The 16738-nt window shown below is 52.1% G+C and overlaps 1 protein-coding gene across 3 annotated transcripts in view; it reads left to right on the forward strand.

The window, feature by feature from the left end:
- NT5C3A (5'-nucleotidase, cytosolic IIIA) overlaps positions 1-15855 on the forward strand; it is a 58741-nt gene extending 42886 nt beyond the window's left edge. For 2 of the 3 annotated variants that reach the window (XM_074284318.1, XM_074284320.1), the window contains exons 2-9: positions 6359-6457; positions 7258-7327; positions 7897-7943; positions 9345-9430; positions 10668-10757; positions 12377-12539; positions 13258-13458; positions 14430-15855. In XM_074284318.1, the coding sequence (XP_074140419.1) occupies positions 6359-6457; positions 7258-7327; positions 7897-7943; positions 9345-9430; positions 10668-10757; positions 12377-12539; positions 13258-13458; positions 14430-14531 (858 nt within the window). In that variant the 3' untranslated portion in view covers positions 14532-15855. Of the gene's footprint in view, positions 1-1049; positions 1105-6358; positions 6458-7257; positions 7328-7896; positions 7944-9344; positions 9431-10667; positions 10758-12376; positions 12540-13257; positions 13459-14429 lie in introns of all 3 variants that reach the window. The other variant, XM_074284319.1, reaches the window with a different exon arrangement.
- The last annotated feature ends 883 nt before the right edge of the window (positions 15856-16738 follow it).

Below are 16738 nucleotides of genomic sequence, written 5' to 3' on the forward strand. Positions count from 1 at the left end.
TGACCGTGTGGCCGTGGTCACCAGCCCGTCCCCAGAGTCCCTCCATCTTTCCCGACGCGTGGTGGCCACTTCCCAGTCCTGGCCACAAACACCAGAGTCTAGAATAGCCGCAATGGCAGCATATTCAGAGCGAGCAGGAGGAAGAGCCTTAGAGGCAACCTTACAAACAGAGGTTTGGATTATTGTGTTCGGGGGATCGCGTTGTGTCCCGTGAATGTAAAAGCTCACGCATCGCGGGCCTGCTCCCAGGAGGCTTCCAGTCTAAGGGAAAACCCATCACGGAAAACTCCCACCAAGCCAGGTTTCCTTGGTCACAGCCCAGAACGGGGGCTTGCTTGTGCTGGGGATGCTGAGCTCTCGGGTTCCTCCCCTCGGCCCTTACGGTGCTTCCAAGGCATCGTTTCCATCCCGTCACCCCGAGGACTCCCGTCATATCACGGTCTTGAAAAGGTCAAGTCTGCCGAAGCTCCTTTACATCCCAAACAAGATGGCACTTCCCGGGATTCCCCAAGAGAGACTTTTAAGCCCTCTGAGGCTTCCAATACAACAAAATCCTGCTTTTACAAAATAGGCTAAAGCTAAAATCAGTCCAAAACAGAAGCAAATTCACATTTTTCCCAGTGGGCTTCAGTGTGTGTGTGTGTGGGGGGGAATTTAATTTATTAGTGGACAACAAATAATACTAGAATCTTTTCTTTTTGAAAATGTAACAGATGAAGGCACTGAAAATAGTATCTATATTTCTAGCATGTTCATCTCTAGAATGAAAGTTTTCATTTCTATTATAATTTGTTTATATCATATAGCTGTATTCTAATCAGTGTGTGGTTTCCCCGGCTTCGTCCCTTCGCTGTATTGACATCCTGCGGCAAGTATGTGGCTCTCAGGTTGGGCCATCTTAGGGACAAGGTGCATGCTGGGAATCACCATTCCAAGGCGGTCTGAAGAAGTGCTTCAGGTGTGAGGGAGGAGCCTGAGGTCTCAGGATATCACACGAACCTTTTTCTTCTTTTCTCTTTTGCCATGATTTGTCACCTGAAATAATCCAGAAAGGCGGATAGCTGAGACATGAATAACCAAGAGTACGACATACTCGTGAAAATGGTGGGTACCAAAATATTCTCACTCCCATTTGTCTGTTCCGGAGCCTTCTCGCTTTTAACTTCAGGGGAAAATTGACGGTGAGCATGGAGCTTTCTCCACCGTTAGCCAGCCCGCTTTCCTTCTGCTTTCCACCTTTCCTCAAAGAAACCAAGAAGCCAGACACTGGCTGCCATTGGTGGCCCCCAAAACTTGCCGGTGCCCTTTGTGTTCAGCACCTGTAGGCAAAGCTCCCGGTTCTGATCCAACATAAGGTTCTGTCTCAGGCCTGCGGGTTAAACTGTCACCTTAGAATGAGGGTGCGTCCTGCCTGCTAAGGATCGGAGCGTCCTCCAGCGTTGCAGCGGGCCTCTTATTCAGTGCGTGTAGTTCAGAGCTGTAGCTATGGCATCACTTTCCCCCCCCCCAAAAAAAAAAGCTGGAACCAGATGTTGGCAGCAACGGTGTCCTGGCTTCCAGCCCCCCTCAGTCCCTCCCCACAGCTGGAAACCAGAATGTGTCTAGACAAAGGCCAGTGTGTCCGAGCCGTAGAAGGAGGAGGGCAAATGAATGGATTAATCAGGAAGGGGAAATGAATGAATGAATGAGAAGGGGGAAAATGAATGAATGAAACATGGAGGGCAGGAAGGGGGGATGAATGAATGAATGAGAAGGGGGAAAGTGAATGAATGAAACATGGAGGGCAGGAAGGGGGAATGAATGAATGAATGAGAAGGGAGGAAATGAATGAATGAAACATGGAGGGCAGGAAGGGGGGAAAGTGAATGAATGAAACATGGAGGTCAGGAAGAGGGAATGAATGAATGAATGAAACATGGAGGGCAGGAAGGGGGAATGAATGAATGAATGAGAAGGGGGAAAATGAATGAATGAAACATGGAGGGCAGGAAGGGGGAATGAATGAATGAATGAGAAGGAGGAATAAGAAAACATGGAGGGCAGGAAGGGGAGATGAATGAATGAATGAGAAGGGGAAAAATGAATGAATGAAACATGGAGGGTGGGAAGGGGGAATGAATGAATGAATGAGAAGGAGGAATGAAAAAACATGGAGGGCAGGAAGGGGAGATGAATGAATGAATGAGAAGGGAGGAATGAATGAATGAAACATGGAGGGTGGGAAGGGGAGATGAATGAATGAATGAGAAGGGAGGAATGAATGAATGAAACATGGAGGGCAGGAAGGGGAGATGAATGAATGAATGAATGAGAAGGGAGGAATGAATGAATGAAACATGGAGGGCAGGAAGGGGAGATGAATGAATGAATGAATGAGAAGGGAGGAATGAATGAATGAAACATGGAGGGCAGGAAGGGGGGAAAGTGAATGAATGAAACATGGAGGGTGGGAAGGGGGGGGATGAATGGGTGCCCAGGTAGTCTGGGGCCAGGCTGCAAGGGGCTTTACTAGCTAACCGCAAGGAGTCAGCACTGGGAGCCACGGAGCTTTGTGAGTGAGTGTGGCCCTGTGGAAGCCAGGTGGCAGTGGGAGAGGCAGGGAGGAGGCCACGTGTCCCGCATCTGGCTAAAACTGCAGGACTCTTTTAAGCAATCCCCCAGAGGAAGCTCCCCGCAAGTGCACCAGGGACGGCGAGAGAACCCCGAGAGCAGAGCCATCCCCCCCACCCCCGGTTAGGCCGCAGAGCTCCCCCTCAGAGCTGGCCGCAGCTGCTGCTCTCTAACTTCGGGCCCCCTCCCCGGCCTCCTGCGCACAGTGTGGCCGTCCCGTTGTAACTGAGATTCGGAGCCTGTGTGTGTGGTGAATGAGGAGGTGGAATGTGCCCTGAGAAAAAAGCGTTTTGCCGTCTGCCCTTGAGAACCGAGTGGACGCCCTTTTCTCAGACTCAGAGTGGGGGAAGGGCTGGGGGGGGGGGGTCAGAAGGCCCGACTGCAGGTGCCCCAGCTGCCACTTGTGCGGTCCTGGGCAGGTTAGTTCAGCTCTCCCAGCCTCAGTTTCCTCATCTGTACAATGGTTGGGGAGGACTCAGTAGAAGCGCCCCCGGCTCGGCATCCTGGCTTTTCAGAGCCTGGCTCTTGACCTTCATGTTCCCTCCTCTCTGTTGCCCTCTTCTCCCCCCCATCCGACCCTCGGGCTCTCCCCCTCTGTCCCCACGCTCCCCAGCGCGCCATTGTTTGTTACCATCGTATACTCAGCCTTTGTTTCCTTCCGGAGCTCCATCACCCGGCACCAGCTTCCCTTCGGGCATTACGAGCTGGAGGCTCCCGGGCCTCCCTGACTCCCCGTGTCCAAAACCAGACTCATCCTCGTCCTGACCTTTTCTCTGGGCGGCGGCGGCCTCCCTCCAGTTCCCCAGACCCCCGTCCCCCGCAGGCGGCCAGCTCTAGCCTTGCGCTCTTGCTTCCGTGACGTCTCTGCGCTCATTCAGCCGCCCCAGGACACTCGCCCACATCTGGTGGCAAAGGGCAAGAACTCGGCTAGATCCTGCAAGACATGTCAGCCAGCACGGAAAGTGGAGGCAGGACGGGAAGTGGGCTCGGGACACAGGGTGTGCGATGGGAAAGAGCCCTGGGCCTGCGAGTGTGTGCACAGGCTGCATGTGTCGGGTCAGCCCGGCTACACCCAGCACCGTGTCACGGGCATCTGTGTTTGTCCCTTTCTTTGCTGGGGTTCAGGGACTCGCCCAGGGTCACACAGCCAGGAAGTGTCTGAGGCCGGATTTGAACTCGGGTCCTCCTGAATCCAGGGCTGGGGCTCTGTCCACTGCGCCTCCTGGGTATTTTCTTTGATCATTCAAGGTGCCAGAAAGCTCACTGGGCATCACTGTTCACTGACTAATGCAGGAACCTGGCAGAGTAAGAGTAAGAACGGCTAAGTTGGCAACATCAGGTTTGCGAAGCACTGACAAACAATCCTGTGAGGTGGGTGCTGTTATTCCATTTTACAGATGAGGAAACTGAATGAATTGTAAATTAAATACTCGTAGCATCAATAGTGCCCAGTACAGTTATGGGGAGGAGGCAGCCAGGGGGCGCAGTGGAGAGAGCACCAGCCCTGAAGTCAGGAGGACCCGAGTTCAAATCCGACCTCAGACACGTAACGCTTCCCGGCTGTGCGACCCTGGGCGAGTCCCTGAACCCCAGCCTCGGGGAAAAATAACAATTATGGGGAAATAACTGACACTAATTTCTCTATAATATTATTATATTTTCGACATCAGTCATTTAGTCCATATTAATACAAACTAATCGATATACTTGTATGACTGAGTATAAAAATTTGTTGAGTTTTTTCCTCAGTCTTGGTCCCAGTAAGCCCTATGGCCAGTAGCCAGGAGACCCTGATCTTGTCCCTATACTAAAAGGCTCCGTGGCTGCCCATTGGCCAGCAGGTGGCCCCCACGCAGGCACAGGGGCCGGGAGGGACGGCGTCAGGGGGCAGAGTCCAGTCCCAGAGAGGAGAGCGGACTCACCCGAGGCCCCGGGAACAAGTGCTGCAGGTGGGATTTGAACTTCTGTGACTCTGAGTTTATCACCTTTATTCATTTATTCCAAAAGTGGTGGGAAACTCTTAACTGCTTTTTCTTACACGGAAAACAGAAAACTTTGAAAACCTCCTGGAAGTGCTGGCCAAGTATGGAGAAAGACGTTCTTCCTCCCTGGCTTTGCCGGTTCCGTGAGCACATGTGTGGCGTGTGCCCCGGGAAAGCGCCGGTGCCCTCGGGCACAGCCCGGCTCACAGCTCAGACTCTCCTCTCCTTGGCTGCCTTCCCACCCGCAGCCTCCTGCTCCGGCTCCAGCCGAGCTTCCCAGAATCCTCCTTGCTCTGCTCCAGGGCCCGGGAGGTGACAAAGGGAGACGGGGCAGTGTCTGACGGGCGGCGTCCTGCTGCCCCCAAGGGCCGCAACAATCAGTGAAGGAGCGAACTTAGCCTTTCTGCCGGGCCTTTCAGCTTTCAGAGCGCTCACGTTGTGAGTCTCATTGTACCTCCCAGCAACCCCGGGAGAGAGGGGCTTACGGCACCCGCATCTTACAGCTCAGGGGTCCGGGGCAGGGCTAAGGGGCCCCCCGGGTCACGCCTGCGGGTGTGGGAGGCCGCATTCGAGCCCGGCTTCCTGACTGTGGGCACCGCAGCCCCTCACTGCTGCCACGAGGACGGCCGCCTCCTCCCAAAAGCCTGAAGGGGCCTTCAGAGTTCTGTTCAGAGGAGAAACTGAGGCTCAGGGAAGCTCCGCGTCTTGTCCAGTGTAGCCTGGGCTCTAGGGGCCAGTGCTGGGGTCCAAGGCCAGGCCTTCCATGGGTGGCTTTCCTCCCTTTGCCCAGCCCCCCACTCCCCCACTGCTCTTTGCCCGTGCCATCCACCAGTTTCCTTGTGCCCTCAGGGAGTGAAAGCAGGTGGGAGAGGTGGGAAGTTGGTGGTTCTGTGTCAGGGCTGGGCTCTACCTGGGATTTATAACCGCAGTGATAAATAACGTGATTATCCTCAGGGCTGGGCGGGGCCTCGGGATTCCCAGGTGGGCATTGGTTTCCCGTCCCGGCCTGAGTCTCCCCTTCCCAGTGCCGCAGCCGCCCCAGAAGGGACGCATCCCAATGACACAGTGCCCGGCTTCCTTCATTGGACTCTTAACTAAAGTCGGTCCCTCCTGTACCCAGCCAGTGCCCAGGGCACTGCCCGTTACTGAGCACCCGCCACACGGGCTGCAGGCCGAGAAACGGGCTCCTTGCTTTCCGAGGAGGGACGGCCCCCAAATGGCCTCTGGCTCTTTACAACAGAAGAGAAGGGGAGGGGAAGGCCCACCTTCTGCTGCCTCCTCCCCTAGTTCCCCATAATCAGCCTGCATCCAGCTGGAAGAAAAGCCTCCAGTGGGCATGTGGGCGGCCGTGCATTGGGGAGGACCTTTGGCCTTTGGTGTGTAAGGGGAAGCACGGGCAGAAAACTCTGGGTGAGAGGAGCCGTGTGTATCCCCAGAGGCGCATGAGGAGCCCAAGATGCAGACCAGAGGGAATGTGTGGAGGAGGACAAAATGGCCGCTAAGATAGAGCGAGAGCGGGCGAAGGGAGAACCCCAAGCTGGGCCGGGTGTGCGCTGCCCCCACGCACGAATGACGCTCATCCCCACGCTGCTGGAAGGGCTCTCTGCTCTCCCTGGTCACTCTTCCTCCCCTTGGTGCTCCCTGGGTGGATGGCCACTCACACGATCACGAGAAAGGGGGGGTAAAGGCCCCCCGGCCTGGGGGCCACAAGCTTCCCCAAAGCTCAAAGTCCTGTCTGTTAACCGCCTGCTTTCCCACCCTTGCAGATGCCAGAATTCCAGAAAAGCAGCGTTCACATCAAGAACCCAGCCAAAGTGGAGGAGATCCTCTGTGGGCTGATCAAAGGGGGAGCCTCCAAACTCCAGGTGAGACAAGGGCGGCCCCGGGCCAGGAGCCCTCATCCAGGAACCATTTCACCACCTCCCCCGCCCGAACGCAGATCCGCGGTTGGTCCAGAGTTCACTGGAATCCCTCAGAGGGAAGCAAAAGTGAAATATTAATAGACGTTCAATCCAGTTTATCTTTGCTCTTGGAGATAGAAAATTAACCAGTGGCCAGCCCTGTCATTTAGCTCTTCCTTTCCCGGGCTCATAAAAAAGAGGTATCCAAAGGTGTTCAATTCACAATTTCCTTCTTTGACTAAAAATACCTTTGGGGGTTCTCAGAACAAAGACAGTCCCTTGTAATGGGGACAAGCGGGGGACGAACGGGCCTGACCACATGGACACGCTCGTGGGACGTCGATGTCGTAACGAAATGTCGAAAGTCTCATTAGACTTGCCGTCAGGGCCTGCCTTTCCCTAGTATATAGAGACGCTTATTTTCGGAAGGCAAAGCTCTCACAACAGATTGTTCCCCCCCCAAAAAATTAGTTCAGGTAAGTTGCCATTACACTGAGTACTTGAGGGGTGAGTTTAGTTCCCATTTAAAATACTCCCTAAGTTCTCTCGATTCTTGTGGCTAAGACTAGGAACTGAGGCTGCCCGGGAGCCCAAATAATGCTCCCCTCGTCCAAGACCATGTGCATGGTCACCTTCTGTGTTCCACGGAGAGGGCCGTGTCTGGAGGGAGGGAGCAAAGGAGGAATCACAGCAGAGCAGAAGCCAATAAGTTTGGGGCCCAGAATTTTTAGATAATGCTTTTTCTTATTCCCTTTCGCTTACAGATAATTACAGATTTTGATATGACATTAAGCAGATTTTCCTACAATGGAAAAAGATGTCCAACATGTCATAGTAAGTTTGGGACACAGAGGTTCAAAGTATTTTCAGTACTAGGTAAAAATTATTCCGGGAAATCATGGCGGGGGGCAGGGGGAGTGGGAATGATTTTTTTTCCTTTTGGTATATTTTGATAATTACAAGAGATTCTTGTTTTTTCTTCCTTATATTCGTGGTCATTTGCATGTGCAGTTAGGCCAGAAAGAGGCATCTATAGGTGGCTTTTGCCTCTGCATTTTCCAGAAACCAAATATACAAGCATATTGACTGAAATCTAAAATGAAAATTATAATGTTCATTTATCCTTTATCACTGAAAGCGTTGGGGGCAGAAGCGAGCTAGGGAGTGGAAGAATGTGGTGGGCTTATTAATGCCGGACTGTATGAGTGCCGAAGGCCACTGAGCTCAGTAACAGAAATCATCAGCTCCCAGTGGACAAAGCTGGAATGCTGAATGGAAGCTCCCAGGGCCCGACCGTGTATGGGACCAAAGAGGAAGATTTCTTTGAGCATTTCAAAGAGAGCAGGCCCGAAGCCAGGAGAATCAGCCGTTCACTGGGTAATCATTTGGTTTTCTCTTTTTAGATGTCATTGACAACTGTAAACTGGTTACGGATGAGTGTCGAAAGAAGGTAAATGTTAACCACAAAATCGCGCCAACCCAAATGATTGTTTCTTTCAGTAGATGCTTTTCTGTAATTTGTATTTCTCATACATTTAGCCTGTTCTTGGCACATTTTACTATAACAAACCCGTTAAAGGAGCATCTTAATCAAGTGGACAAGTTTAGAGAAAAATGGAAAAGCTAAATATATTCCTAAAACATCCTGCAGAATAATGCAAAATCCAGTGGAGTCTGGGTGAGTTGGGGCTCTTCCCCTTTTTAGGGTGTCCCTTTGGAGTGCCCTGCCTTTTGGCAGTTGGTAAAACCCATCAGCCCTTTCTCAGAAATCAGCTTTGGAAGGGATTAAGTGTCAGATGGAGGATTACCAAGAAAATTAATTATATTGAAATAAAGTTATCCATTAAAAAAAAAAATCAAGAACAAACTACCACCCCAAGATAAGAAGGCTGCCTTAAAAGTATCCAGAAAACTCCCCAAGTCTCTACTTTACTCTTAGTATTTGCATGTGGCTATAGACTTAGTCCAAGACCTCAATCTGAGCAAAGTTCAGTGTTTGTAAATGAATCCTCAATCTTTTAATTATATAAATTCTAACTTTTAAACTTTAAAAAATATATGACTTTTTATAAAATGTATAACTTTTTAAAATATATCTTTTTATAAAATAAGATTTTTAAAAATATAACTTTCTATAAAATATAAACTTTTTAAAATATGTAATTTTTATAAAATATGACTTTTTAAAATATATACTTTTTACAAAATGTATGACTTTTTAAAATATATAACTTTTTATAAAATATATAACTTTTAAATGTATCTTTTTATAAAATTTAAAAGTTTTTATAAAATACTTAACTTTTCCTTTTTTTTTTTTGTGCTGACACAATTGGGGTTAAGTGACTTGCCCAGGGTCACACAGCTAGGACGTGTTAAGTGTCTGAGGCTAGATTTGAACTCAGGTCTTTCTGACTTCAGGATTGGTGCTTTACCCACTGTGCCACTTAGCTGCCCCTAAAATATTTAACTTTTAAAAACATAAATTTTTAAAATAAGCTACTAAAGTAAAAAACATGATGTGAAAGAACCTAGCTTTGCACTAGAGCACATTGAAATGTTGATCACCTCAGGTCCACTTAGCCTAATGCCTGGCACATAGTAGGCACTTATTAAGTGTTTATAAACCGACTGACTCACCTGCAGGCAGATCATTTCATTTAGTGGATTTGCTTGGAAAAGGTGCTCTCCTCTGTGCTGATAGAATAATCTGATTTTCCTCGACAATTCCATGTTTTAAAGTACTTTTGTCTGATTGCTTGCTGTGTATTGTTTCTTAGTATAAACTAATGACAAGACCCCTAACATTCTGGGGTTCCCTTTTCCAATTCATTCATTGGTTCATTCCCAGTTGTTACAACTAAAGGAAAAATACTACGCCATTGAAATCGATCCAGTCCTTACCATAGAAGAGAAATACCCTTACATGGTAGAGTGGTGAGTAGACACACTGGGGGAGGAACTGGGGGCATGGGGAGGAGCTAAAGATCAGGAACTAAGGAAATTCCAGCTACAACCAAGGACCTTTCCCCTGTTTAAAAAAATTAATAATAAAGGCCAAATTCCTGGATGGGCAAAGACTTTTGCTGCAGAACTTTTTGTGGTTTCATTTCTCCTGGCAGAGAAGGTTTGTCTGGCTGAATTGCTGGAGTCCCCCCAGTGAAATCCCAGATTCAGACCCATCCTGTAGCCTGATTTCTAGTATACAGAGGGGGCAGAAAAATGCTTTGTTGAGTCCAAAGTACCTATTAACTCACTGCTGCTGTGTCCCAGACACCGTGAGAAGAGCTGAGAGTACAAAAAGCAGCACAAGTTAATCCCTGCCCTCCAGCATCTCCAGTCTCACGGGGAGATAACTTGCAAACAGCTGGGTTTAAGCAAGATAGAGAGAAGTCGGAGTTAATCTCCTCAGGAAAGCTCTGCCTTTTGGCAGCAAAACTAACTGACCATCTAACGAGATATGACGCGGACCGGCATCTTAAACCATAGTGCTTCATTATATTAGATGCTCCTAAAAACATACCTGTCAGAACAAGAATGGTTATTATTATTGTCATATGTTCAGAAAGCTACAATAAATAGACAGTGCTTTGAGGTTCAGACAGTACTTTGCACATAATATTAAATTTGGTCCCCAAAGCAAGGGTTTGCCCTGCTCACTTGACCAATGAGGCAACAGAGATGACGTCACCTAGCTCGGGGATGTCAAAGGCTAGACTAGAGTCAGCTCTCCCTGACTCCGGGCCAGGGCTCTCTCCACTGTACCCCAGGGCCTCCAGACAAAGAAATCCTAAGTCTTTGAATTATAGAAATTTAAACTTTAAAACATATATGCATAACTGGCCGTGGCTCCTGATGGCCGTCAGGTCCAGCTGCCGTGCAATTTCTGAGGCTCCCTCCCAGAGCTTCCCCCGCCCCCCAGAGCTGGGACGACTCTCCAGGACTCTGAAGATGTGTTAGGTCGAGTGCTTGGCATCAGAAAACTCAGAAACAAGCTGTGAGTCTTAAGTGTCTCAGAGCCAAGCCTTGGCCTCCCTGAGACTTCCACGGAACCACGTGGAAGCCCATGGGAGGAAGGGGTAGGTGTGAGGCTGCAGAGTCTGTGTGGAGATTCTGAGCTGATGGGGGCTCCACAGAGCAAACCTTTCACCTGTCCCCTTTCCCCCAAACCCAGGTACACAAAATCGCACACTTTGCTGGTGGAGCAGGCGTTGCCCAAGAACAAGATTGGAGAGGTCGTGAGAGAATCCGACGTGATGCTCAAGTAAGTTCAGCCATCTGTGAGGGGGCTATTGGGAAGGCAGAGCGTGGGAGGCCGGAAAGAGTGGCCTCCGAGGCAGGGGACCCAAGCTCAAGTCTCCTTCCAGTACATCCTGGCGGAGGGACCCAGCAGGTCACTGGAGCTCTCAGTGCCAGGAGTCCACAGTTATTTTAGATGGAATTTTTTCCACCCCTTGCTGTTAGACTTTGTTGGTAGTATGTAGAAATGCCAGTGATCTTTTTGAGTTTATTTTATATCCTTACTTTGCTGAAGTTCATTGTTTCAACTAGTTTTTAGTTGGTTCTCTAGGGTTTTCTAAGTATACACGTCATTTCATCTGGGAAGAGGGATATTTTTGTTTCCTCATTACCTATTTTAATTCCTTCAGTGTCTTTTTCTTCTCTTATTGCTGTAACTAGCTTTTCTAATCCAGTATTGGGTAAGAGTGGTCATAGTAGATAGCCTTGCTTCACCCTGCTGCTTTCTAGAGCCCCCTCGCCCGGTGGTTAAAACTGTCTTAGTGAGGCGCGAGGAGGTGAGACTCCCGAGGATGGTGGAAAAATGGAGTCCGTTTCCTCCACGTTCTTTTCCCTATATACACCCTCATACCCTTATGTAACCAAAACAATACTGGGCATGTGCTAAGTGTTCTCTGTGCATATGAGAGAGAGCCCATGAACAACTTGCTATTGTGTGTAGATGACTCTTTGCCACCTGGTCTCCCTCTGCTTCCATGTCAACTCGGGTTGTCACCGCCCCCTGACTCTCAGAAAGGCCCAGAGCCCTTAGGGGAGCTGGGGAGCCGAACCAGACACTTGTCAGCAGGTTCCCTCTGGGCTGAAGGGTCTTATACCTTACACCCACTCTCTGTGGCCCTTACGAGCCTCCCCATTGCCGATGTTTGCCCTTTTGTTTTTAAGATCAATACTGCTTATTTTAATCAAAGCTCTAGTTAGTGTGCATAATTTTATAGACCCTTGGGTCTAGTTCCAAATTGTTCTCCAAAGTTTTGAACCAGTTCATTATTCTTCCAACAGTTCATTATCATACCTATTTTCTCTGATCCCCTCCACCATTTGTCATATCTGATAGACATAAGGTGGTACCTCAGAATTGTCTTACTATGCATTTCATTAGTGATTTCCAGTATTTCACAGTTCTGACTGTGGGGCTCCCCTCCCGTGGTCCCGGACACCCCAAAGGGGCCACCAAGGGCAGTGGTCAGTGCATCCCGAGCACAGCTAGGGCTTGTGGCCATGGCGGGCTCCTGCCCAGCCCTTCCTGCGCCCAGCACTTGGCAGGTGAAGATGGATTGTAAATCCCAGAAAGTGCCAAAAAACGAGCTCCCATTCCTGAGGTGGGCAGGAGGCCCAGTGCGTGCCTTCCCCCCACTCTGCAGAGGCAGAGGAAAGCCCAGGAGTCTGGGTTCAAATCTAGCTGAGGGACCATGAGGGACCCACTCACCTTCCATGAGCTTCTGTTGAAGGGCCTTTGAGTGTGTGTGTGTGTGTGTGTGTGTGTGTGTGTGTGTATGAGAAAACTGCTTAGTGAAGTCTCAGGACCTGTCCAGCCCACCCACAAAGGTTTAATCCCCCAACTGGATTCTGTGCCCCACTCTGCAGGGAAGGCTACGGATATTTCTTTGACAAACTCAGGGAGCACAACATCCCCGTGTTCATATTTTCGGCCGGCCTTGGGGACGTCCTGGAGGAGGTGATCCACCAGGCCGGGGTCTACCATAACAACGTCAAGGTGGTCTCGAACTTCATGGATTTTGACGAGAACGTAAGTAGATTGTGTTCCTCCGGCCGCAGTCATCGGGGAAAGTGGGTCTGGAGAGCTGGAGCAGAGCCTGCAAGGAGCCGGCGTCTGCGCGCCGACCTCCCGGCAGCGCCAAGCGAAGATTAATCGTCTCCCATCGCTGTCGGCTCTGGAAAGTTGCACTTTTTTCTCCATTAACAAAAGGCTCGGCCTTTGTCTCTGAACTTCCCACAACATGTGTCAGAAAGCTTCCTTCCTCGGGTTTGGAACCTGCCGCAGGTGGGGGATGGACAATAGCCCCCTCCCAGAACTTGCTGGCGAACTGAGCCAGAGAGCGCTGCCGTGGACTGGGGGCAGAATCGACCCACCCCCCTGCCCTTATCCCTTTATCCCCAGACCAATTTGGGGTTCCCGGGAGTGGGTGGTCAGTGTGAGGGTCTGCCTCTGGTTGATCCCGTCACCGCAGTGGGATGATTTGTGATCTCACGGACACTGCCGCAGGTGAAGGGGAGACCTCTCCCTCCATTAGGGAAGGCACAGCTAGCTGTGTTGTGGCTGCTCCCCCATGCCTCAGGGAGCCAGGGCCGACTCTGCCAGGTCGGCTGGTCTGCTACTTCAGAGGGAAGCCTGGGCTGGACACCCCCTGAAAGGCCAGGCTGCCCCCTAAGGAGCAGGACAGGAGCCAGTGGGGAGCCCTCACAGGGAAAGCCTCCCTCTGACAGACGACGTCTGCCTTTTTTAGGGGATCATTAAAGGATTTAAGGGAGAACTAATTCACGTATTCAACAAGCACGATGGCGCCCTGAGGAACACCCAGTACTTTAAGCAGCTGAAAGACAACAGCAACATCATCCTCCTAGGAGACTCTCAGGGAGACCTGAGGATGGCAGACGGCGTGGCCAACGTGGACAACATTCTGAAAATCGGATATCTGAACGACCGCGTGAGTATCCAGGGCTGGTGGCGGAAGTCCGGGGGACGCGGGGGGACGCAGGGGGACATGAGGGGACGGGCTCTCTGACGAGCCGAGGCTTGGGCCACTGCCATCACTGCGGGAGGTTCCCTTGCAGAACACCTGATGCAGCAGGTACGTGAGGTGCCCGCTGGATGCCGGGCCCTAGGCCAAAAGCCCTGCCCTCCTCGGCGCCCATCAGGAACTGCAGAACAGGGACACAAACCCTGAAAGGTTTCATGAAGGAAGTGGTTCTGTGAGAGAAGCAGGCACTTCCAAGAGGCCGAGGTGAGGAGGAAGATTCCTCCGGTGCCAGGGCGTGAATGTGGCTGGTGAAGCACCTGGCTTGGCTGGCGCCCATGGCACAGAGAGGAAAGCTGGAAGCTGGGGTTGGTTGACGGGACTGCGCACAGACCTTCCACCCTTCCCCTTCCACCACACTCCTACAGTGACTTTCTAAGGAGTGTGCCCGCCCACTTCCCTTTCACCTGGGGAGCTCCATCCTCCCAGGCCCAGAAGGGCCCCTTTTGTCCCTCGGGCTCCCTCTGCAGGAGTCCCTCCAAGGACCTTGGGAGCTGTTGCCTTTCCCTGTGAGGCTGGGCTGCCAGGAGGTCCCCATTCTGGGCTGTTTCCCCCAGTGAGGCTGCACTCCCCCCGCCCCAGGACAGCAACCACTTTTCCGCACAGTGCCTGGCACACCAGGGGCCCCCAAACGCTTGTTGGCTTCTGACCACACAGCCGAAGAGCCCTGCCCTTGGCCAGCTGTTGGGGATGACTGCCTGTGGGAGGGAGGGAGGGAGAGCTGGGGCTGCTTTATCTGGTCCCCATGGTGCCCCAAACTCTGCTTTTCCTGAGTCCCTGGTGCTAAGGGTCCCGAGTGGGCCCCACCAAGGTGACCAGGCCGGCCTGGTCCAGGCAGCCCGGCCACCCACCACTGACCATCTCTCTTTTCTTGGCCCCAGGTGGATGAGCTCTTAGAAAAATACATGGACTCTTACGACATCGTCCTGGTAAAAGAAGAATCCCTGGAATTAGTCAACTCCATCCTCCAAAAGATCCTCTGAGGGCCAGGAGGGAGGCCCAGCCTCCCCAAGGGCCCCAACTCCCCAAGGGTCCTGACCTCCCAGAGGGTCCCAGCCTCTCCGAGGGCCCGGCCAGGCCCACCACCGGACTTCTGTGTTCTACATAACGTAGTGACTCCGTCACGCGGACCTCCCACGACACTCCCTGCCACGGCCTGTAATAATCCACGCTTACTGCCCAGGAAGCCGAATCGTGGCGACCCAGGCCTCCTTCCCCTCCCCCTCGGACGTGGATTCTGTTCTCCCTGATCATGATTTCCCGGAAGCTTTCCCCTGTGCTGTGACTCCCAGGGCCGGAGGCGGGGCCTTTCTGCGGACTTTCCCTTCAGCCTTCCGGAGGCAGGCCACGGCTCACCTCCGGTGCTGGGCAGTCGTTCTGTGAAATGTGAGCGAGCGCCCGGACGGCCCAGGAGAAGCCGGGGGCAGCTACAACCAACGGCAGTGGCAAGGGCCAAGAGCGTGTTGACACATGACCCGTGTCTCTGCCGTTGGGGGACCTGAGAGACCCCCATGTTCCTGAGTGGAATCTTGGGCCTGACGTGCCCCCCCCCCCCTTTTGTGGACTGAGTCACTCCAGGTTCTGCCCCAGGCCCTGAAGAGCAGCACTGATAAGGGGAGGGGGGAGTGATTGTTCCTCCCTGGCAGAAAAGGTTTTCTGCCCATGTCCGGCTGCCATATTGGAGGCATTGTTCTTGCTATTGAGTCCCCCCAGCCAGGCCTTGGCCACCAGGCATTCCTGCCCCCCTCCCAGGGAAATTCCGCCGCTCTTCCAGACTTTCACTCTGGGCCGTTGGGGCTCGGTTTTGGCCTTCCTCACTGAATCGGGCCGACCAGAGAAACGGCCTCCCAGAGGTTTGGAGCAGAACCGCAGTGACCACCCGCACTGACGGTCTTCAGAGACTCTTGTGACCCCAGCTGAGGCGTTCTTACAGACAGCGGAGTCCCTGGCCAGCTCCTCCTCCAGCTCATTTTACAGATGGGGAAACTGAGGCAGAGTGACGTGATGTAAATGTTTGAGGGGAAATTTGAACTCAAGCCTCCCCAACTCCGGGGCCAAGGCTCTCCCCACAGCCCCTGGGGAGGTAGTTGATATTTTATTATCCCCACTTTTAATGAATGATTCCCTAAGTAAAGGGACTTTCCCCTTGAGGCAGAACTTGAACCCAGGTCCCCCACTCCAATGAGGGCTTTTTAACCCACACCCCGCCGCGCCGTTGCACACGGGCGCTCATCAGGCTGCTCAGCACAGATCCCAGTTATGACTGGAAGCTTCATGGAAAAGAATAAAAGGGCATGTGTGTCTGTGTGTCCGGCTGGCCTCTGCTTTTCTCCCCCACCCCCACCTCATGCCCCCTCTTCCATTCTGAATTTGGGCAGTTTTGCCCTAAAATGAGGGTGTCAGAGCTGAAAGGATCCAACCCCATTTTACAGATGAGAAGATCGAGCACCCGGCTCAGGGGTCACCTGATAAATAGCAGATTTGAACCTGAAGCTCTGGCCAAGGTCCCCGTTTTCCATTTGACTTGGAGAGACTTTTCCAGGCCAGACACTGGCCTGGGGTCCCCCTCCCCACATCCTGGAGTTTCAGCCTCACTTTGATGGCAGGACTCAGGTCAGACAAAGGCACCAGGGCAACAAGCCTTTCTCAGAGTGCTCGCCGTGTGCCAGGCCCCATGCCCAGGGCAGGCAAGGGAAAGGCAGCCCCTGTCCGTGGGAGCTGGCGCTCTAATGGCAGACCTGGGAGCTGAGAAGTGGGGGAGGGGGCATCCTCTCAGGTGCTCAGGGCAGGGTCAGAAGCAGAACTGGAAGGGACCAGGCCATCCTGGACCCTTCCTCCAAATGGATGCTGCAGGGGAAATTACCAATGGAAGATCTAGGGGATGGGGGCGAACCAGAGCTGGCAAGGGGAGCGTGGATAGGAAGGTGCCCATCCATGTCAGCTGGCACAGTCCAGAGTGACCCCTGGGCACCCCCTTCCCCTCCCCTTGCTTGGTTTCCCTGAAGTGGGGCAGCGAGGCAGGGAGAGGCTGGCACTCTGGGCCGAGCCCTGGCCCCAAGCTCCTTGGGGGTCCTGACCCAAATCCTAGCCTGTCTTCAGGAACATTCCCTAGCTCCATGAATATTAAGCACCTTCTGTGTGCTGGGCGCTGCTCTCAGGGAGTGATAAAAACTGCCAGGAAACTGACTCC

This window comes from Sminthopsis crassicaudata, chromosome 1, assembly GCF_048593235.1.
Source record: "Sminthopsis crassicaudata isolate SCR6 chromosome 1, ASM4859323v1, whole genome shotgun sequence".
NCBI lineage: Eukaryota > Metazoa > Chordata > Mammalia > Dasyuromorphia > Dasyuridae > Sminthopsis > Sminthopsis crassicaudata.